Source organism: Rhinatrema bivittatum, chromosome 4 (genome assembly GCF_901001135.1).
Source record: "Rhinatrema bivittatum chromosome 4, aRhiBiv1.1, whole genome shotgun sequence".
NCBI lineage: Eukaryota > Metazoa > Chordata > Amphibia > Gymnophiona > Rhinatrematidae > Rhinatrema > Rhinatrema bivittatum.
This window is the reverse complement of record NC_042618.1, coordinates 224,380,900-224,404,488: the sequence shown is the minus strand read 5'-3', so window position 1 is coordinate 224,404,488 and position 23,589 is coordinate 224,380,900. Positions and strand designations below refer to the sequence as shown.

The 23,589-nt window shown below is 44.8% G+C and overlaps 1 protein-coding gene across 1 annotated transcript in view; it reads right to left on the bottom strand.

Moving 5' to 3' along the window:
• Nucleotides 1–23,589, bottom strand: part of TRIM24 (tripartite motif containing 24) — a 622,654-nt gene that overhangs the window by 112,811 nt on the left and 486,254 nt on the right. The window contains 1 exon segment of the mRNA XM_029599765.1: nt 5,296–5,370. Within this exon segment, the coding sequence (XP_029455625.1) occupies nt 5,296–5,370 (75 nt within the window).

Below are 23,589 nucleotides of genomic sequence, written 5' to 3'. Positions count from 1 at the left end.
ATCCCATTCCAGGTTGATCAACTCCTGGATGTCTTCCAGCATCGGGAAATAGCAAGAGGTTTTCCGTAGGGCACCAGGATGGGATTCTTCTTTGGTTCCGACATAGGGTCCCGTACCAGGAACTCCCAGAGTCTTCAGGGTCTGGGAAACCAGGACTGGTAATTCATCTCTGTGGAAAAATCGAAGCATGGGCTGGTATGGCTCCAGGCCTGGAGGGATTTCCGCATCATCCAATGAGTCCGCATCCCCTTCATCGTCCATGGTGTCTGGGTCCCTGTCAGGGATACCCTTGGTGAGGTAAGGCATGTTCCGGGGCATGCTGATAGGGCTGGGAGGGCGAGGCCTTCCCAACTGGGGCTCAGACCAGGCCAGGGCAGTAGTCAACTGTGCGTGAACAAAGGCTTGCAGGCCCTGAAAGAATTCCAACCAAGAGAAGGTCGCCAGATCCATGTTAGCCCAGGGGGAACTGGGGTAAGTGCCGATGAACTGCCCTCTCCTGGGAAAAATGCCACCCTGGAATTGCTCAGGTCCAGAGTGCTACCAGATAAGTCATGGCTGACCCGTCCTCCGACTGGGAGGCTGGACTTGGAAAAAGTCCTCCCTGGGATTCCTCACAGTGCTGACACAGAAAGGATTCCAGGTCAGACTGTGCAGCCCTAATGTGGCAGGCAGCACAAAGAGAGGGTCGCTTGAGCTTCTTTGCTGCTGAGGCCTTAATGCTCTGTAGCTTGTGAGTTCAGCTGGATAGTGCCTCTCGAATGCACACAGATCTGCCTCGGCGCTTGCAAATTTAAGCGGCCAGTTGTGCGTTTAGTTATTCGTGCAGTTATGCGCATAGGTGTCTGCGCACTTATGCGTGCATTAAGCGCACAAAGGGCTGGCCCGCACTGTGTGTACCAACGAATAAAGGGGCCGATGCAATACGGGGCGTTCAGCTTAGCGCGGTTACGAATGAGCGGTTGAACGCACATTTTTTGAGCGCAGAGGCAACGCGAATGCAATATCAGGTTTTACACGTCCTTAACGCACGTGGAAAATCTGCGCATAAGGCATAACGCCAATGGCATGCAAATCTTAGTTAAATGCGCCAATTAGATATTCGTACCCGATGCAATAACGTGAGCTGAAATTTTGTGCATCTTTAGCAAGTTTTTTAGCAATCTAAATTTTGTGCCTGCTTTATACTGGCATTATTGTGCTGATATCTGCCGTTTTATGGTGTTTTCTGTTTCTGTAATGGATACTGTTTATTCCCTTGTCGTGTTGACCTTTTCTTGCATCTGCGAGCAAGAATTAGGGCTACTACATGGGCAACAGCAAATTATCCTGCCAACAACAGAAGACTGGAAGATCCTGCAGACCGCACGGTGCAGGCAGAGGTTAGGAAATTACTCTTTCGTTTTAAATTTTCATTGAAATCTGTTGAATTCACGTCCAATTTTTGGGCCATTAGGATACACTAGGGTTCGACGTCTGTTACATCGACGGTTTACAGTTTAACGTTCGTTAATTTTGCATCTTTAAATAATCCTACAGTCCTTTAGTTCCGGGTCTGTTTGCAACTGTTCTTTTGGTAGCTGAGGATGTGGTTAGTCTAACTTTTAGAAAACACCTTATGGACCATTGCTGTGACCCTATGTCTTATGTTCCTTACGTTATTATGTTTCTAGGTGCAGCCCAGAGTCAACACGCTGCATGCAGGGTCTACGGATATCTGGCTACGCACAACTCTCCTAGGATTATCCGAGCCTGAAGTGGTGGGAAGATACAGTCTCACCTCTAGAGCAATTGAGACCCTGTACCAGGACCTGTACAATGATATAGAAACCTTCTTCTTTAGTACAATGAAATAAATGGAATAACAGCCCTTACCTTTCTTGTGACTTGAGCACTGGAACCACGGCCCCACTTGCCCAGGGGCCTCAACAATGTAACCTCCATTGCCAGCCTCATTTCCGGAGAGTCACAGGGAAATGCTATGAAGCCATCCCGAGGAACACAGAACTCCTGAGGATGGTTGTTATTTATCACCTCCAGAACCCACTGGTCTGACATGATCTTGACCCACCCCTGATCCAGTTCTAGGAGGTGGGTCGGCACATCTTCATTGAGAGGGTCGGCATATATCGCCACCCAAGCCTATGCCCCTGTCTGGGCTAATTGGGCTGAAAGTATTGAGACCTACTCAGAAGTTGAGCCCTCTGAGAAGGCGCTTCTCTGTAGGGTCAAAAACATTTGAAATCCCTAGCACGGCCCCTCACACCGAAAGAGCGCAGCGCCTGCTTTTAATCCTCTGGTAAACAGGGAACTTGGCACTCAGCCCACCTATTGGTGTTTACTCTAACTCACTCCCAAAACCAGAATGATCCTTTAAGGACAATTTCATAAGATTAGACTTTGAAACTGTAGTAGCCGATCAATCTCAGCCACAGCTGACACGTGGCTGCTAACACCAAAGCCACCTTCTGGCAGAGAGACATACCAAGGCGCCGCCCGCATCCGCCAAAAAGGCAGCAGCCGATTCCATCACTGCCCTGGTATTCTAACCAGTCTCATCAACTTTCTGAGATGGAAGCAGACAAGCACGAGCCACCAGGGAACAGCAAGAGGCTAACTGCAATTCACTGCCACCACCTCAAGGCCTGTGTAAGGATAGCCTCAACTCTCCTATCTTGCGCATTCTCCGATGTTGCTCCTCCTTCTGCAGAAAAGGTCATCCACTGCACATATCAGCACATGCACTTTCAGAAAATGCAATTGCTCTCTCTCACTGTCAGATCCAGGGGATACAGCCCTGCCAAGGCTTGTCCCCCTTTAACATTAGTTTCCAGAGCGCCCCATTCAAGGCCAATCAAGGCACTAAAATGGGATTCTTTTTTGGCTCAGACATGAAAGCAACACTCCCAGCATCGCCAGTGTCTGGGAGATCAGAGCCGGTGACCCATCTATATGACTTCAAACCCAGAAGTTCTTTATCATCCAGAGAGTAAGGATTGTCCGTCATCGGAACCAGCGGGGTCCCCATCAGTGGAACCCGCAGCAGGCCGGGGCATACTCTGATGCTTATCCGCAGCACCAACTTGCAGAATTATGTTGCCTGCACTCCTGAACTTCCAGTTTTAGCTGGTTCCGCTGAACATTAGAAGGGACTGCAGCCCTTGACAAAATTCCTTCACAAAAAAAAGACAAAAAGATATACACCAAAACCAGGGGGGCATCTGACAGGCATCCACTGAGAAGTCTTCCCCTGCTGAAATTCCAGTTAGGTGAGTGTCAAACTCAGGCAAAACTTCTGACAGATACCCCTCTAGTCCCATTCCCACATCCTGCTGGGAAGGATCGGGTTCTGCCAAATCCATAGAAGACAACTCCCTGATCCTCCAGGCAGTGCTGTTAAGATTAGATAGGACACCCTGCTGTGATGCCCAAATATGGCAAGCAGTGCAAATCAACAAGGCGCTTAGGATTCTTGCTACCAGTGCCATGGATAAGATTTCCACTAGCAGCTCACTTACAAACAAGCGTCTGACAATTGTGTCTCCTGAACAAGGCAAGCCTGGACAGGATGTCCAAAAAAACAGGATGCCCAAACATGGGCGCCCAAATTACTTAGGGAGCCCAAGTATATTTAAGATAGGACGTCGCATAAGCTTAGGTGCTAGGATCTGAGGAACGCATGCCCAAAATTTGGATGTCTAATCCGTGTGGTCCAGAAGATCACCCCAACCTGGACCCGCAGGTGTGAACAGTCAGTCACTGTTTCGAAGCAGACTTGCAGGGAAGGATGTGTGTGAATGCCACCGCACCCTACCATGTGGCATCTCAGAGAAGTCTGAGAGTGGAGCCTATCCAAAAGGCTGCCCAACGAGCCAAAACTGTCGCGACTCTCCAAGCCCCTCGCAGAGATGGGAACAAACATTGGATTAACATGCCGAGACTCTGAGACCAGACCAGAAAAGGGGGAAGAGGAATCCCTTTCACTTATTAAAAAAAAAAAGGTAATAAAAGAAAATACATATCTCCTTACCTGAGCTCAGTCTGAAAAGGCCGAGTATAGAGTTGGTCTGCGGCTGTGGGGAGAGAGGGCTAATGCCTTCACCTCCGCGTTCGGCTTCCTGCACTCACTAGCTGATTCTCTCCTGGCAGCTAAATTCACACCGTAAAACCGGCATCCAGTCGGAGGCACTCAACTAAGGGAGGGATCATGAGATTATCACCTCCGAAGAACTCGACTGAGGGAGGGACCATATGATGATATCTCAGGAGAAGTGGTGCATGATTAATCTCCTTTTCTTTTTTTTTTTTTAAACAAGCAATCCCCAACAGAAAGATACACGTCCTCCTTCTGCTGGAGACAGAGAATACTGGCGGGCTGATGTCAGAGCAGGGGTATATATATATATACCGTGACATCAGCTTTGCTCCATCTCCATCTGCTGGTAGAGGTGCATAACCCACTGGTAGTGGATTAACCTGTCTGAATGCTGAGAAAGTCAGCTTTTACATGTGTAGGTCAGGGTATTTTATAACATGCGCAGCAATGAAATAAACAGTTTTATCAATTATTTATTTATTTAAAGATTTTATACACCGACAACTGTTTGCACATTGTATCGGTTTACATATAACTTAGAACTATGATAGCTTGGGTATCATTTAGGCATGGCCTTTACAAAGAACAAGGAGTTCAAAAGAACAATTAGTCTACCAGTTCACCTAGTCCATCTGCAGCTAGTGAAGACCCTCCTGGCTCTTCAGTCTGAAGTCCCCCCATTGCATCCTCGACCCAATCATTTTTTATTTTAATGATATTTATCATCACTTATATCAAATACTGAGCAGAAGTAAATATACGCAAGGGAAAAATGTATGCGTGTCACTCTGGCAGGTTTTAAAATAGCAATTTATTTGCGTAAATGTTGGCCCAGCCTGGAACTCCTGGCACATTCCTTTCTTACTCATGCCAAGTTATTAGCAGACCCTGATTTACTTGTGTAAATTGCAGTTTTGAAAATAGTATGTATTGGCGGATGTGCTATTTTATGTGCACAAGTACTAATTTTTACGCGTACAATGTTTGAAATTCATCTGTATATGATTTGTAGTGTATGCACATAAAACCAAAGAGACTAACTGATTCATGAAAACTTGTCAGCTTTTGATATTCTCAAAAACATTTTCTACATCAATTTTTCAGATTTTTTTTTCAACATAATAAACTATCAAACTAATAAACAGCCATGCAATGTGGTTGATAAAAACTATGTATTTGAATTTTCCAAATACTGCACTTACTGTAAGAGGAACAGGATCTTGGAATGCCAAACTCATCTCATGGCAGTAAAGGTATAGGAGCAGACGCTCACACTTCTGTAATGAAATAGAAAAAAAATTTATAAAGTGATATTATGTAATGTGTAAATTCTATAATCAAAATGTTATTTAAATATTAGACTGAAAGAAGATCAAAAGCCCAATTTTCTGTTTTTTTTCTATTTGTGCATAATTAATCCTTGTCCCTACATGTGAGTCATGAAACAACACAGAACACTTCTGTTTGCTTTATAAAGCCCTTTAAAAAAAAACAAACCAAAAAACAACAAAACTTAAGTTGTTTACCTTTAACAGGTGTTCTCAGAAGCCAGCAGGATGTCAGCCTTCACTAGTGGGTGACATCTCCTGATGGAGCTCAGTCTGTAAATTTTCTGTCACAGTTTCTAAAACTTTGACTGTGACTCATATGGCATTATCCAGCATGCCATTATGCCATGCAAGGACCCCTTAAGTTTTATTCCTTAGCATATGGAAAAAGAAGCCAACTTCAAGGGGAGGCAAGAGGAATTCATGAGGACTGGCATCCTGTTGTACTCTTAAGAATACCTGTTACATGTAAGTAATTCTACTTTCTCCAAGGACAAGCAGGATGGCAGTCCTCACTAGTGGCCCAAAATGAAAAAAAGAGGAAACAAAAAAATATACAATTTTTTTTTTTTTTTTTTTTATTGGTAACAAGCCTTTTTTTCCCTTATTTTTCTATGAGGGGCAGCCTGGAATAAAAAAAACAGGTCCTAGGAGGAACTGGAGTTGGGTTCTATACCTCAGAGATTACACAAGAAAGAATGGCCAAATTTACTGTTGCATCAGGAGTCCCTATTAAAAAGGTAGTGTGGTGTTAATGTATAGAAAGAACTCCAGTTAGCCTGGTCTGCTAGGAAAAATAGTGGAAAATGTTCTAAATATAAAAATCACAGAAAATATAGAAAGTCATGGTTTAATGGAACAAAGTCAGCATGGCTTTACCCAAGGCAAGTCTTGCCTCACAAAACTGCTTCCCTTTGTTGAAGGAGTTAATAAACACGTAGGTAAAGGTGAACCGGTAGATGTAGTGTATTTGGATTTTCAGAAGGCATTTGACAAAGTTCCTCATGAGAGGCTTCTAGGAAAAGTAAAACATCATGAGATACGTGGTGATGTCCTTTTGTGGATTACAAACTGGGAAAAAGACAGGAAACAAAGAGTAGGATTAAATGGACAATTTTCTCAGTGGAGGGAAGTGGGCAGTGGCGTGCTCAGGGATCTGGTATTAGGACCCATGTTTTTCAATATATTTATAAATGATCTGGAAAGAAATACGAGTGAGGTAATCAAATTTGCAGATGATACAAAATTATTCAGAGTAGTTAAATCACAAGTGGATTGTGATAAATTGAAGGAAGACCTTGTGATACTGGAAAATTGGGCATCCAAATGCAGATGAAATTTAATGTGAATAAGTGCAAGGTGATGCATATAGGGAAACATAACCCGTGTTACAGTTATACAATGTTAGGTTCCATATTAGGAACTACCACCCAAGAAAGAGATCTAGGCATCATAGTGGATAACGCATTGAAATCATCTGTTCAGTGTGCTGCAGCAGTCAAAAAAGCAAACAGAATGTTGGGAATTATTAGAAAGGTAATGGTGAATAAAACAGAAATGTCATAATGCCTCTGTATCGCTCCATGGTGAGACCGCACCTTGAATACTATGTAGAATTCTGGTCGCCGCATCTAAAAAAAGATATAGTTGCGATGGAGGAGGAACAGAGAAGGGCAACCAAAATGATAAAGGGGATGGAACAGCTCCCCTTTGAGGAAAGACTAAAGAGGTTAGGACTTTTCAGCTTGGAGAAGAGACGACTGAGTGGGGATATGATAGAGGTGTTTAAAATCATGAGAGGTCTAGAACGGGTAAATGTGAATCGGTTATTTACTTTTTCGGATAGTAGAAAGATTAGGGGGCACTCCATGAAGCTAGAATGTGGCACATTTAAAACTAATCAGAGAAAGTTCTTTTTCACTCAATGCACAATTAAACTCTGGAATTTGTTGCCAGGGGATGTGGTTAGTGCAGTTAGTGTAGCTGGGTTTAAAAAAGGATTGGATAAGTTCTTGGAGGTGTCCATTACCTGCTATTAATTAAGTTGACTTAGAAAATAGCCACTGCTATTACTAGCAACAGTAACATGGGATAGACTTAGTTTTTGGGTACTTACCAGGTTCTTATGGCCTGGATTGGCCATTGTTGGAGACAGGATGCTGCGCTTGAAGGACCCTTGGTCTGACCCAGTATGGCATGTTCTTATTTTCTTTTGCTCATATCACACAGCAAACCTACATTTTAGTCCATAGGACCTCCTCGTGGATTCCTGTCTTAACGCTAAGAGAACCACAAGACACACCATCTGATTGATCCGAGGGTTGCAGTGTTACCCTCCCAACAACCAGGCTATACGAGCCAGGGAGCTGATGTTGGGATGGCGCAATCACTCATCTTCAGTGATAAGACCTGGGGAATTCCTCAGCCTGATGAGTTCTCCAATGAATATCTCCTTTAGGAGAAACAATTAACCCTGCCTTGGCCAAAAGGGAGCTATGAGAAAGCAAAATTGCTTACCTTGTAATAGGTGTTATCCCAGGACAGCAGGATGTAGTCCTCACATATAGGGGTGACATCAGTAATGGAACCCTATACGGAAAAACTTCTGTCAAAGTTTCTAGAAACTTTTGACTGGCACAGTGTGTCCACTGAGTATGCTCAGCATGCCATGATATTCCTGGCCACAGGGGTCTCCCTTCAGTCTCGTTTGTAGCAATGAGCGTTAGCCAAAAATAAAATAATAAAATAATAAAAGGTATCGGAACCAACTCCGCGGGGTGGCGGGTGGGTTTCATGAGGACTACCATCCTGCTGTCCTGGGATAACACCTATTACAAGGTAAGCAATTTTGCTTTATCCCAGGACAAGCAGGATGCTAGTCCTCACATATGGGTGATTAGCAAGCTACAGGCTGAGTCATCCTTGTATTGGACCAACAGTGTACAACTTGTGCAACAGGCACAACAACTGGTGTACTGTTGGGAAAAATGAGGCAGCCTGAAATCACGAAAGGTTGGATGTGGGAGTTGGATTATGCTGGAAACAAGTTCTTTAAGACAGATTGTCCATAGGCTGAATCTTGTCGTCCTTCCTTGTTGAGACAGTAGTGGGCCACAAAGGTGTGAAGAAAACTCCATGTTGCTGCTTTGCATATGTCAAGGATTGGCACTGAACGGTAGTGTGCTACTGAGGTTGACATTGCCCTTACTGAATGCGCCTTTACTCGCCCTTGGAGAAGGCGGCCTGCTTTTTCATAGCAGAACTGTATGCAATCTGCTAACCAATTGGATAAAGTCTATTTACCCACTGCTTTACATGGTTTGTTTGGATCGTAAGATACAAAGAGTTTAATGGATTTCCTGTGGACTGCAGTGTGGTTTATGTAAAATGCTAATGCACGCTTACAGTCCAAGGTATGTAAGGCTGTTTCTCCTTGGTGAGAATGAGGCCTTGGAAAGAATGTGGGTAAAACTATGGATTGGTTTGTGGAATTCCGTAACTACCTTGGGAAGGAATTTTGGATGTGTACGGAGAACCACTCTGTTATGTAGCAATTTCGTGTAGGGTTTAACGCACCTAAAACCACCAATTCGGCCACCAGTCACAGAATGGGACCTGAATCTGGTTTTAACAAGGCTCATGCGTTCTCCTTTTGAACCCATAGATTCCTGTGATCTCAAATATCTCACCTGGAAAACTATCTTCCTCATAGCCATTACATCGGCAAGAAGGGTTAGTGAGTTACAAGTGCTTGTAACTCACTAACCCTTCTTGCCGATGTAATGGCTATGAGGAAGATAGTTTTCCAGGTGAGATATTTGAGATCACAGGAATCTATGGGTTCAAAAGGAGAACGCATGAGCCTTGTTAAAACCAGATTCAGGTCCCATTCTGTGACTGGTGGCCGAATTGGTGGTTTTAGGTGCGTTAAACCTCTCATAAATCTGCTGACGAGAGGTTGCGTGGAAATTGTTGCATCTCCTATCTTGTTATGGTAAGCTGAGATTGCACTTAAGTGTACTCTGACAGACGAAGTCTGGAGACCAGAGTCTGAAAGATGGTATAAGTATTCTAGTAGAGAAGTTATGGAGCAGGAGAAAGGATCAATACTTTTTCGCCTGCACCAGAAGGTAAACCTTTTCCATTTGGAAGAATAGTTCTTACGTGTTGAAGGTTTACGTGAAGCTAAAAGCACTTGAGACACATTGGTGGAAAGATTGAGTGGTTGTAAAATCAAGCTTTCAACATCCATGCTGTCAGGGATAAGGATTGAAGGTTGGGATGGCGTAACCGACCTTGATTCTGAGTTATGAGAGTGGGAGCTACTCCCAGGCGAATGGGATCCCTGATCGAGAGGTCTAGAAGTGTGGGAAACTATACTTGTCAAGGCCAATATGGGGCTATGAGGATCATGGACCCTTTGTGTCCTGTTGTACCTTCACTCGAGTTTTGGTTATGAGCGGTATCAGAGGATACGCGTATAGAAAGCCTGAGGTCCAAGGGCGAGCAAAGGCGTCCATGGCTGGCCCTTGGATACTTGCGATACTTGCGTAGATACTTGCGATGAGGGGGGGATATGGGAATGTGAGCGTAAGCGTCTTGAAGATCCAGAGAACAGAGCCAATCTCCCTTCTGAACTAGTGGAGTTCTGGATTCAAAAATTGTACGATAATCCCAAGGCTTGCCTTAAGATAAATGGAGGCTATTCCAACCACTTCACTGTAGAGCGGGGGACTAGACAGGACTGCCCCTTGTCTCCAGTGCTTTTTGCCCTTTTCTTGGAACCCCTGGCTATCAGCATCAGACAGAATAATCAAATAAGGGGATTTGAAGTGGGAGAGCATGTTTATAAATTATGTTTGCTTGCTGACGACATCATGTTTACTGTACGGCAGCCACAGTCATCTCTTAATGGCATAGAGACAGAAATTAAACATTTCAGCAAGGTTTCAGGGTTTAAAGTAAATTGGGAGAAATCCAAGATACTTAATATCACATGCTCCCAGGAAACTATTGCAGATATTAAGCGTAACCATCCCTTCCGTTGGGCTCTGCGTGCAATCAAATACTTGGGAATAAGGATGGCGAGCCATCCTCGGGAGCTATATATGGAAACGTAGGCCCCCGAGAGTGGCGAGAGCGATTTTATATCGCCCTAAATTGGAGGGGGGCTCGGAGTCCCGAATTTACAGTGGTACCATGCAGCGTCTCAGCTACGCTCGTTGGTGGTGTGGCATGGCGTGCAGGACTCTAAACACTGGGCCCAAATAGAACAATGCTATTTAGCCGACATGCCACTTTCAGCTACGCCATGGCAACCTAGGAAAACGTGGAGGCCATGCCCTAACATGCTTCCCACTACTAGGAACACTTTAAACATGTGGAATAAATGGAAAACACATCTAGTGGGTAAGCAGAGATACTACCACCTTTCTCATATTTTCCACAATATCACATTTCTGCCTTGTATACCCTTGTATACTCCTACCTCCATCCTACAGCAGTCAACTCCAGATTCATTCTTACCTCTTTCATCCCTAGCACCTTTTTTGCTATTTTATAAAACCGAAGAATTTGCTGTATTTAACAGCCTTACATGTATATAATCCCTTCCTCCTTTACCTTTTTCTCTTTGTTCCCCTATTTAAACTCATACCCCCTCACTCCTTTCCCCCCCTACAATTCTCCCTTGATTCTATAATAAATTGTACTATTACAACTAATCCATATAATATTATCGCTATATATCTATATATATCTTTATAACCTGTTTTTTGTTAATGCATTTAACTGTTTTAATGTATAGTTTCTCAGTTGTTTTCTTACTGTTTTATGTACAACGCAATTGCGGATTTTCGTTCTATGTACACCGACGTGATATCTCTGATGAGCGGCGGTATATAAAAACCATTAAATAAATAAATAAAACATGGTGCCTAGAGAAACCATCCTGAATTTTTCTTTTCTCAGGAATTTGTTGAGATTTCTGAGGTCTAGGATTGGACGTAGGCCTCTGCTTTTCTTTGGAATGAGGAAATAACGGGAGTAGAATCCTCTGCCCTGCTGAGATCGGGGAACTGGTTCCACGGCCCTGGCTCTCAGAAGGGTGGATAATTCTGTTTGTAGAATTGTGGATTGGTCTGTTATTGTCCAAAACGAAATGGGAAGAGCGTCATTTGGTATAGTGAGAAAATCCAAGTGGAACCCCTGAGATGTGATGGAAAGTACCCACTGGTCTGTGGTTATGAATGCCCAATTGTGATGGAAGAATGTGATCCGACTACCCACTGGTATGTGTGGTGCCGGATTGGTAGAGCGGCTGCTGTTCCCTGGAATCACTTCAAAACCCCAACGTGGATGCTGTCTGTGGAGGGGGTTGAGGTCTGGATAATATCTTCGCGGCCTGTAATAAGGACGCTTAGGCTCCTTCCTTGGAAGTCTCTTTGATGATTGAGACTCTTGAGGCATAGATGACAATTGTTTTAGAGTTTCGGAATATTCTTTCAACAGAGAAACTGCTTCCTTAACTTTATCGCCAAATAAGTTCTCTCCTACACAAGGGAGATCTGCTAGTTTGTCTTGTATTTCGGGCCTTAGGTCAGATGCCTTAAGCCAGGCCCATCGTCGAGCATTGATACCAGTGGCCGACATCCTGGATGCAGTTTCAAATGAGTCGTACGCTGCACGAACCTCTTGTTTGCCTGCTTCTAGGCCTTTATGAATAATGGTTGAAAAGGATTCTTGAAGTTGCTGGGGGGAGATCCTCAGAGAGTTTCCTGTATCTGATTCCATAGGTTTCGCTGGTACTGAGTCAGATATAATTGGTAGGCCAGCAATCCTGTGATACCAACATAGAACCTTGAAACATTTTCCTACCAAGGTTGTCTAGGAACCTGTTATCTTTGCCTGGTGGGGTTGAAGAGTGAGCTTTTACTCTTTTTTACTTTTTCTGCACTGACTCAACCACCACTGATTGGTGAGGTAATTGAGTCTTTTGAAACCCCGGGATGTGTTGGACTAAGTATGTTGCATCCATTCTTTTGTTGACTGGGGGTATGGAGCAGGGATGTTCCCATAACCTGTGCAATAACTCTACCAGGACTTTGTGGACTGGAAGTGCAAAAATTCTTTGGGTGGGTCCACAAATTGCAGAACTTCTAGTGTCTTTTGTCTGGAATCATCCTCAGTGTGTAATTGGAAAGGGATGGTGTCTGCCATAAGAACATAAGAACATGCCATACTGGGTCAGACCAAGAGTCCATCAAGCCCAGCATCCTGTTTCCAACAGTGGCCAATCCAGGCCATAAGAACCTGGCCATCTCCTTGACAAAATTGGAGAATGAGAGATCCTCCGGAGGAGAACGTCTTCTCTCTTCTGGCGGTGATGGCTCAGAGAGGACTTCCTCTGAGGATGTGTCCATATCTGTATCTTGCCAAGTGTCCGGAGTACGAGGATGAAGTGGAGTAGAAGGTGTATACTCCCTTGGCCTGGATGGACGTTCCAGCAGTTTAGATGGAAGCAATGGTGATATTGGTGGATGAGGACGTGGAAGCCCTGATGGACCGGGGATTGGCTCTGAAGGTGGAAGTTCCTTTGGAATATCCTCTCCAGTGGGTGGTGGTATTGTTGGTTCTGGAGATATTATCGGAATAGCACTGATAATAGTGTCTAGTTTTGCCAGAATCAGGCATTGCCATCGACGGCATCGAAGGCGATGGCGCCAGTGGTATCGGCGATGGTATCGGCAAGGTTATGGGCACTGGCATCGGTGGAATCAGTGATGGCAACGGTATCGGCAGGTTCATGAGAACCGGAGTCGACGGCATCGGTGGTGTCGGCGATGGCTGAGGTGGCATCGTAGCTAGGAGCGCATCCTTTACTGCCTGGCAAATATAGTCGTCCAGTTCCGCCTGCATAGCTGGTGAGACCAGAGCAGCTATGGGGGGAGGCAGTGAGGGCGATTCTGGTACTTCCCCAGGGCCCTGAGGAAGTACGGTTCCCGGCACCGATATCGGTGGGGATCGCCTCGGCTTAGAAGGCCTCGGTGATGTTTCGTCTCTGCGAGGTTTCTTAAGTTGCGACCCAGGAACCCTCGATGGATCACCGGTTATCGGATCGATGTCCGGATCGTGCGTCCTCCGATGCCGATGCTTCTGCTTACTTTCGGCAGTCTTTTTGATGATCGATACCAACCTGAACGACGATGTAGATGGGGTTGGCGATGCCCTATCCCCTGCCTCATCAGGTGCTCGCTTTTTTAGCACGACCTTGCAAATTGCTCCAGCCGGAGACGATTGAGTGGATGTTGACGTCGAAGGCATCAATTGTAAATGGAACAAGTGCTCCATTTTCTCCATCCGGAGTTTTCTCCCTTTTGGCGTCATTTCAGCACACTTTACACAAGTTAACACGTCGTGCTTTTCTCCATGACACAACACACATTCTAAGTGCGGGTCTGTGATGGACATATTACGGCAGCAGATCGGGCATTTTTTGAAACCCGAGGTCATAGTTAAGTTGGGACAGCCGTCGATGACTTGAAGGCCAAAAAGACGGTACGGAACCGGCAAAAAACAGATAGAAAAACTTACAGCGATGTTAACATGGGAGACCCCTGCAGTTCTAATGTTTTTCCTAAGTTTTTACAAATTTTTATATGAGGTAAATTTTACCTCAGAGGACTCCTAATACCTTTGAGGCTAATGGCTCCGCGGAAAAAAGAAGACTGAAGGGAGACCCCTATGGCCAGGAATATCATGGCATGCTGAGCATGCTCAGTGGGCACACTGTGCCAGTCAAAAGTTCTAGAAACGTTTTTCCGTATAGGGCTCCATTATTGATGTCACCCCTATATGTGAGGACTAGCATCCTGCTTGTCCTGGGATAATCATGGTTACCCTGTCCAGTCTCAACTTTAACAAAGTCTTTGCAATGAGTGGTATAAGAGAATGTGTGTACAGCAGGCCCATGGCTCCAACTGAGTGCAAAGGCATCTGATGCTAGCTTGCCTTGCATCTCTTTCCTTGAGCAGAAGAGAGGGCTCTTCCTATTCTGAAGAGATGCAATCAGATCTATCACTGGTGTGTCCCATTTGCAGAATATCTCTGATTTTCTGATTTGCTACCCCGTCCAGGGACCATTTGTGTGGTTTCAAGCCCCAACTCAATCTGTCCGCCAGAACATATTTTTCATCTGCCAGATATGTGGCTCAGAGATGGCCTAACCCTACATCTGGATGGTTTCCTGATATAAGAGGTACAAACTCACGACTCTGCTTGTTGATGTAAAACAACCCAACATGATCACTCTGTGGACAACCAATCTCTGAAAACCTTCAGAGCCTATCAAACTGCCCTTATCTCAAGGAAGTTTATCTGATGAAGTTTTTACTGAGTAGCAGAAAGGCCTTGAGTGCACACGCATACTGTAATGATCGCCACCATAAACACAACTTTCCAGATCAGATACTTTAGTCACAGGAAAGCACTGGCTCAAAAGGAGTTTTCATCAGCTGGATCACAATCACAAAGATCCCAGTAAACATCAGGAGTTCCAATGGAAGGCTTCAAATGAAGGAGACCCCACATAAATCAGACAACCAAAGGCTGTACAGAGAAGGGACTTCCTTCTATATGTTGGCGATAGGCAGTGAAATGAACCCTTACTGAACTGATCTTAAGATCTAACTCAAACATATAGAAGGTAATCAAGCAGTTTTTGCATGGAGCAGGTGAAAGTATCTAGGATATTTTGAACATAAGAAATGTCATACTGGGTCAGACCAAGGGTCCATCAAGCCCAGTATCCTGTTTCCAAAAGTGGTCAATCCAAGTCACAAGTACATGGCAAGTACCCAAACATTAGATAGATCACATGCTATTATTGCTTATTGATTACTGTAAGAGCAGTTTTTGGATTTAACTTCTAGGAACTTATCCAAACCTTTTTTAAACCCAGTAACACTAACTGCTGAAACCACATCCTCTGGCAATGAATTCCAGAGTTTAACTATGTGCTGAGTGAAAAAGAATTTTCTTTGATTTGTTTTAAATGAGCTACTTGCTAACTTCATGGAGTGCCCCTTAGTCTATTACCTGAGAGTAAATTACTGATTTACATTAACTTGTTCAAGTCCTTCCATGATTTTGTAGACTATCATATCCCCCCCCCCCCTCAGTCATCTCTTCTCCAAACTGAACAGCCCTAACTTCTTTAGCCTTTCTTCACAGGGCAGCCGTTCCATACCCCATATCATTTTGGTCACCCTTCTCTGCACTTTCTCCAGTGCAGCTATATCCATTTTGAGATGCGATGACCAGAATTGCACAAGGTATTCAAGGTATGGTCTCACCATAGAGTGATACAGAGGCATTATGACATCCTCCGTTTTATTTTCCATTCCCTTCCTAATATTCTGTTTGCTTTTTTGATCACCATAGCACACTGGGCAGATGATTTCAATGTTTTATCCACTATGACGCCTAGATCTCTTTCCTGGGTGGTAACTCCTAAGATAGAACCTAACATTGTGTAGCTACAGCAAGGGTTATTTTTCCCTATATGCATCACTTTGTACTTTTCCACGTTAAATTTCATCTGCCATTTGGAAGCCCAATCTTCCAAGGTTCTCCTGCAATTCATCACAATCCGCTTGAGATTTAACTACTCTGCATAATTCTGTGTCAACCGCAAATCTGATCACCTCACTTGTCGTACCCCTTTCCAGATCATTTATAAATATATTAAAAAGCACCGGTCCAAGTACAGATCCCTGAGGCACGCCACTGTTTAACTTTTTCCACTGTGAAAACTGACCAGTTAATTCTACTCTCTGTTTCCTGTCTTTTAACCAACTTGCAATCCACAAAAGGATATCACCTCCTATCCCATGACTTTAGTTTTCTTAGTTTGCTCATTTCAGGCCACAGGACTTCCTAATGGAAATCTTTCTTGAAGTTAAATATGAGCCTCATCCTCTGCCAGATTTAGAGGTTGTAGTCTCTCTCAACATCCAGGCAGTGAAAACAGGTCCTAACACTGGGATGGCACAACCTGTCCTGATCCTTAGCAATGAAATCTGGGAATTTCCCACCCTGATCTGATAGACATCTCCCTCAGCAGTGAGAACCAAATCTGGCTTGGCCAAAAGGGAGCAATGAGAATCATGGTACGCCAATGTTCTGTTAGCTTTAACTAAGTCTTTGTGACTAATACCAAATAATACATGTAAAGCAAGTCCTGCCCCCGAGGGCAAAAGCATTAAAGGCTAGCTTGCTTTGTGCCCATTTTCTGGAACAGAAGAGCGGAATCCTTTTGTTCTGAGGAGATGCAAATAGCGGCTCTACCCTACTTGCAAAAGATCTGGTTTGCTATCCCCCTCAGTCCAGGGATGATTCATGGGGTTCCAGGATATTCTCCATGCCTGTCAGATATGTGGTTCTGAGGACCATCCCTTGAGAGGTGGCCTAGTCTCACATCTGTAGTCTCCTGATACAGGAGACTGTACAGATATGCCTTGTGTATAGATGTGCCTTGTGCCTCCTTGCTTGTTGATGTAAAACATTGAACTTCACTGTCCATCTGGACCGGGAAGACTTTGTTGGCTTACTATCTCTGAAAGCTCCATTTTATTTATTTGATTTATATTCTGCCTTACAATCATTTCAAAGGGGATTACATTCAGATACTGTAGATGTTTCCCTGTCCCTAAAAGGCTCCCAAACTAAGTTTGTACCTGACGCAACAGTGGGTGAAGTGACTTGTCCAAGGTCACAAGGAGCAGCAATGGAATTTGAACCCTGGTATCCCTGGTTTGCAGCCCACTGCCCTAACCACTAAGCTACTCCTCCACTCCATACTTATTTTCCATAGCTTTAAGTGCTGCAACCCTGGTTTCCAATACTTGAATTTGATCGTTCACCTTAGAAATTCTTGATTCCACTTCTTTCAGATTTTTGGTTATGTGCGCCTAGTCATGTGCTTCCTCAGTTTTTGTATATCCCCCCAAATACCACTTACACGGTATAAGTGGTATTTGCTATACAGTTTTTGAATCCCCCAAATACCACTTACATACGGTGTCCCACAAGGATCTTCCCTATCATCCACCCTATTCAACATTTACCTCCTTCCACTCTGCAAATTCCTCTCTGAATCACACCTCACCTATTTTGTATATGCAGATGACATACAATTATTAATCCCCATAAACAAAACCATCGAACATACCGTGGACAAATGGAACCAACTCAGTACGAAAATAACACATCTGCTATCACAATTATTACTCTGCATCAACCAAAATAAGACTGAAATACTCCATATCGCCAATGGCCGCCCTCCAACCCCCCTCAACAGCAACCAAGGAGCACAACTCACAACATCAACGAAAAACCTGGGAGTGACCATCGATGAACTAAACCTCAAACACCACATATCCAACATGATCAAAGATGGTTTCTTCAAACTCCAAAAACTAAAAAAGCTCAAACCCCTTCTTCATGCCCAAGACTTCCGAACAGTTATGCAAACTATAATCTTCAGACCTCTCCAGCTACTATAAAACGCCGCCGCCAGATCCATCACAAACATAAAAAAATGCAACCACATCACACCCACAGTAAAAGAGCTCCACTGGCTTCCCATCAACCAAAGAATTCAATACAAAACCCTCACCCTCATCCACAAAAAAATAAACAACAAGATGAACTGGTTAAACTCTGCCTTACTCCCACACACCACTAAGAGAAATCTTAGATCCTCAGACTCTTGCCTCCTCACAGTTCCCAACCCTAAAACAGCACACCTCACCTCCACCCGCAAACGAGCCATATCCGTAGCGGGCCCCTTACTATGGAACTCCCTCCCAACCCTTCTCAGAAACGAGCCCTCAACACAAGTATTCAAAAAACAACTCAAAACATGGCTCTTCAGAAAAGCCTTTCCGCCAGACACCTAACCCCACCCCCCGGCCTCATCGCTAACTCAGACTCATCCCCCACCGAAATGAATCCCCCATCCAAGTCCCCACCATCTTTTCCTACCCAAATCCCTCCCCAGCTTCAATGTCATTTTTTCTAAATACCCTACATAAGAAACAACCTATACAAGTTTCCATGTTACTATATTTATTTTAATCAAGTTACATTGATTATGTTATACAAGTTACCATGTTTTCCACGTTACCCTGTTACAATGTAAAAAATGTTTCCATGTTACCTTGTTACAATGTAAAATAAGCAGTTCTGGTCTTATTTGTTTAGTTATATGTAAACCAATGTGATATCTCAATCGAATGTTGGTATATAAAAGCAATTAAATAAATAAATATGTTTTTTCAAACTGCTCTCCAACACCAAAACAACTAGTGCTGCCACTTCACTCACCAAGGGCTCCACTGAGGAAGGCTCTGGAATTTCATGTGTTGAGTCTGCCATCTTGGAAGAGCTCAGATTGTTTTTGACCTAGTTCTTATGGGTTAATTATGTAGCTATAACACAATAATTCTCACTTCCAAACTGTTTTAGTTTGTTGCAGAGGAGTTTATCAACCAAGGAATAAATTTTAGTCCCCCAGTGTTGCAAAAAATAGCTGCAATGTTTAGGACAAGAAAAGCAGGTTTGCTTACCATAAATGGTAAGTCGTCCAGATAAGGAAAAACGTGTATGCTTTTCTTGCGTAGATGGGCCACAGCCACTGCTAGGCACTTTGTAAATACCCGGGGAGCCGAGGCAAGTCCGAAGGGCAGAACCCGGTATTGAAAGTGTTGATGACCCACTAGGAAATGCAGGTACTTGCGATGAGGTGGGAAAATTGGAATGTGAGCGTAAGCATCTTGAAGATCCAGAGAACAGAGCCAATCTCCTGTTTGTAGAAGGGGAAGCATGGTGCCTAAGGACACCATCCTGAATTTTTCTTTTCATAGAAATTTGAGATTTCGGAGGTCTAAGATGGGGCGGAGTCCACCTGTTTTCTTTGGAATTAGAAAATAGTGGGAGTACAATCCTCTGCCCTGCTGAGGTCAGGGAACCGGTTCCACCGCCCTGACTCTCAGGAGGGTGGATAATTCTGTTTCTAGAAGAGTGGTATGATCCTTGAGTATCCAGAGTTTGGTGGGGAATCTCTGGGTAGTGTGAGAAAATCCAGATGGTACCCATTGATCTGTTGTGATGTTTTTCCAATTGGGTAGAAAGAAAGAAACCCGGCCTCCTACTGGTAAATTTTGATTTGGGTTTTTGGAGAGGCTGCTGTTTCTCTGGGAGTTTTTCAAAACCCCGATGCCTGGCCCGTCCGAGGAGGAGGCTGAGGCCTGGATGTTTTTGGCTGCCTGGGATGAGCTCTCTGGGCTGGCCGTGTTGTCCTACCACGAGGAGCTGGTGGATAATACCTGCGTGGTTGGTAGAATGGCTTTCTTGTATTTTTTCTGGATGGGCATCTTGCAGAAGATGGAGTTTCTGCAGTAATCATTGACAGTTGGCGCAGAGTTTCGTTATGATCTTTCAATTGAGCCACTGCATCTTGCAGTTTTTTCCAAACAGGTTGTCATCCGTGCAAGGAAGGTCTGCTAATTTTTCTTGGACCTCAGGCCTGAGGTCGGATGTCTTCAGTCATGCCCATCTTCTGGCACTAATACCAGTGGCTGCCATTCTGGAGGATGTCGAATGAGTCATAGGCTGCACGTACCTCGTGCTTCCAAGCTTCTAGACCTTTATGTATGATGGAACTAAAATTGTCTTAATGCTGTTGTGGAAGAGTTTCTGATAATTCTTGCATCTGCTTCCACAAATGTCTTTGGTATTGCGTCATATATAATTGGTATGAGGCAATTCTGGATAAGAGCATGGAACCCTGGAACATCTTAGGTCCAAAATCATTTAAACATTTTTGCTCTTTCCCAGGTGGTGTAGAGGAGTGTGGCCTAATCATTTTTGATCTTTTCTGCGCAGACTCTACCACAACAAATTGATTTGAGAGCTGAGGCTTTTGGAACCCAGGAATGTGTTGTACCAAATATGTGGCATCTGTCCTTCTGTTTACCGGTGGAACAAAGCAGGGATGCTCCCAAAGGCGATGTTGAAGGTCAACTAGCACTTCATGCACTGGTATGCATCAACAAATTGAAGGACCTCTAAAGTCCTGTGTCTTGTATCCTCTTCTGTTAATAAGTGGAAGGGGATTGTTTCAGACATTTCTTGTACAAAATTTGAGAAGGAGAGGTCCTCAGGCGGTGATTTTCTCCTTTCCTCTGGTGGAGACGGGTCTGACAAGATGCCCTCAGTAGAGGAATCTGTGTTCACATCCTCCCAGGTGTCTGATAAGGTGTGTGGATGTGGACTGGAAGGAGGAAGGGAGAATGGCATTGATGGTTGTATAGTCTTCGATGAATCCATTGGTGTTTTTTGTTTATGCCTTGGTGGCATTGATGGCAATGGATGCGGCATCAATGGTGGAATTGGACGTCTCGATCCCGAGAATCTCGACGGTCCTGGCATTGGCTGAGGTGTCGATGGCTGTTGGTCTGAGTCTGTGCTTTCATAGTACGAAGAACCCAGAACTGGGTCTCTCGGATGCTTGATCGGTGCCTTCAGCATCGATGGCGCAGGTTGCATCAGCAAGGCACCGATCAATGAATCAAGTCTAGTCAGCAGTGGTGGGAGAATCGATGTCTCCGGCATCGGTAGAGGTATGGAAACCGGCACCGGTGGATGAAGTTTTTGGAGGGCATAGACTACTGCCTGATGGATAAATCCGTCCAGTTCCTCCCATATAGCTGATGAAGACAGAGCAACTATAGGGGTTGGCAAAGTAGGCAAAACTGGCTCCTCCATAGGTCCCTGTGGGGGCACAGTACCCAGCACCGATATCGGTGGGGATTGCCTTGGCTCTTGTGGTGTCGAAGGCACAGATGAATCCTCTACCCTGACCTTCTTAGTAGGCAGTTTGATAGCCATCGAGCCTGTTCCAGGATCGGATCTGGCACCGGGTGTTTCATGTCAATGCAGGAGTCTATGCCGGTGTCGATGCTTTTCTCGGTGCTTTCTTCTAGCAGCGAAGCAGACTTAGTTGATGCCTTGGATGGAGTCGGGGAAAGTGGGTACCCACTACCCTCATGTACTTGGCGGATTTTTATTACCTTTTTAGAAATCCCTGCCAGTGAAGACTGCGTTGATGTCGATGGAAGCAGCTGAATTTTGAAGAGATGTTCCATTTTCTCTAGATGGGCCCGTCTAATTTTTGATGTCATCTCGGTGCATTGCGGACATGAAGAAAGCAAATGTTGCTTACCTGTAACAGGTGTTCTCACAGGACAGCAGGATGTTAGTCCTCACATATGGGTGACATCACAGGATGGAGCCCAATCACGGAACACTTTTGTCAAAGTTTCCAGAACTTTGACTGGCCTCTACTGGACTTGCCCAGCATGGCACTAACCCTGCAGCCAGCAAGGGTCCCCCTTCAGTCTTATTTAAAAACTACAGGCAGTGCCGAAAAATAAAATAATAAAACGTTATGAACCCAACACCGCGGGGCAGTGGGCGGGTTTCGTGAGGACTAACATCCTGCTGTCCTGTGAGAACACCTGTGACAGGTAAGCAACATTTGCTTTCTCACAGGACAAGCAGGATGGTAGTCCTCACATATGGGTGAGTACCGAGCTGAGGATGTCCGAATATGCACCAAATGTACCCAAAGATGTGGCACAGGCACAACAACTGGGGTGGAATTTGGTAGAGGGCATCCTGAACCCCACCGGGCAGGCGGAAGGGTGCTGGTACGTCACGATGTAAACAGGTTACGAAGGACAGACTGGCCGAAGATGGAATCTTGTCTTCCGGCTTTGTCCAAGCAATAGTGGGCTGCAAAGGTGTGGAGAGAACTCCAGGTGGCAGCCCTGCAAATGTCAGGAAGCGGCACTGATCGAAGATGTGCTACTGAAATCGCCACGGCCCTCACAGAGTGTGCTTTAACACAGTCTTGAAGTGGAATGCCTGCTTGCTGATAGCAGAAGGATATGCAGTCCGCCAACCAGGAGGAGAGAGTCTGCTTACCCACAGGCTGCCCTAATTTGTTAGGATGGAAAGAGACGAACAATTGAGTGCTTTTCCTGTGGGCAGCTGTACGGTCTAGGTAGAACGCTAGAGCCCATTTGCAGTCAAGGGTATGCAGAGCCTGCTCTCCTGGATTGGAATGGGGCCTGGGAAAAAAGGTAGGTATTATAATGGTTAGATTGAGATGAAATTCCGAAACTACCTTAGGTCACACAGGAGTGAAGAGGCTCGAATGGTGATTTCATGAGCCAACCAAAACTAGATTAAGGTCCCAAGAAGGGGCCGGAGGACGCAGTGGAGGCTTGAGGTGAAGCAAGCCCTTCAGAAAACGTGTTACGAGGGGTTGTACTGAGATAGGAACATCCCAGACACCTTTATGGAAGGCGGCTACCGCACTGACATGCATCCTGATGGAGGAAGTTTTTAGACCTGACTCTGATAAGTGCCAGAGATAGTCCAAAAACTTTGTGATTGGACAGGTAAAGGGGTCAAGGGACTGATAAGAGCACCATGACTTAAATCTGTTCGATTTGTAAGAATACAATTTTCTCGTGGAAGGCTTCCGCGAAGCAATCAGGACACGGGAAACTGGTTCAGAAAGGTTAAGTAGCTGAAGGATTAACCTTTCAACATCCATGCCGTCAGGGACAAGGCTTGAAGATTTGGGTGGCGGAGGCACCCGTCATTTTGAGTGATCAGAAGCGGGTCCTTTCCCAGGGGAATGTGCCTGTGAATGGAGAGATCCTGAAGGATTGGAAACCACACCTGGCGTGGCCAGTGAGGTGCAATCAGGATCATGGTACCCTTGTCCTGACGTAACTTCACGAGAGTCTTCGAGAGAAGAGGAAGTGGAAGGAATGCATAGACCGGTTGCCCACGAGAGGGAGAATACGTCTCTGGCTGAGAGTGTTTGCTGTGAATGAGAGAGCAGAAGTTGTCTACTTTGTGATTTTGAGCAGACGCAAAGAGGTCTATCTGAGGATATCCCCATTGTTGGAAGATGGAGTTTGCTACTGAGGGGTTGAGTGACTACTCATGAGGTTGAAAGATGTGACTCAGCTTGTCTTCTAACACATTGTCCACTCCCAGAAACCAGGTGACCCTGAGGTACCTTGAATG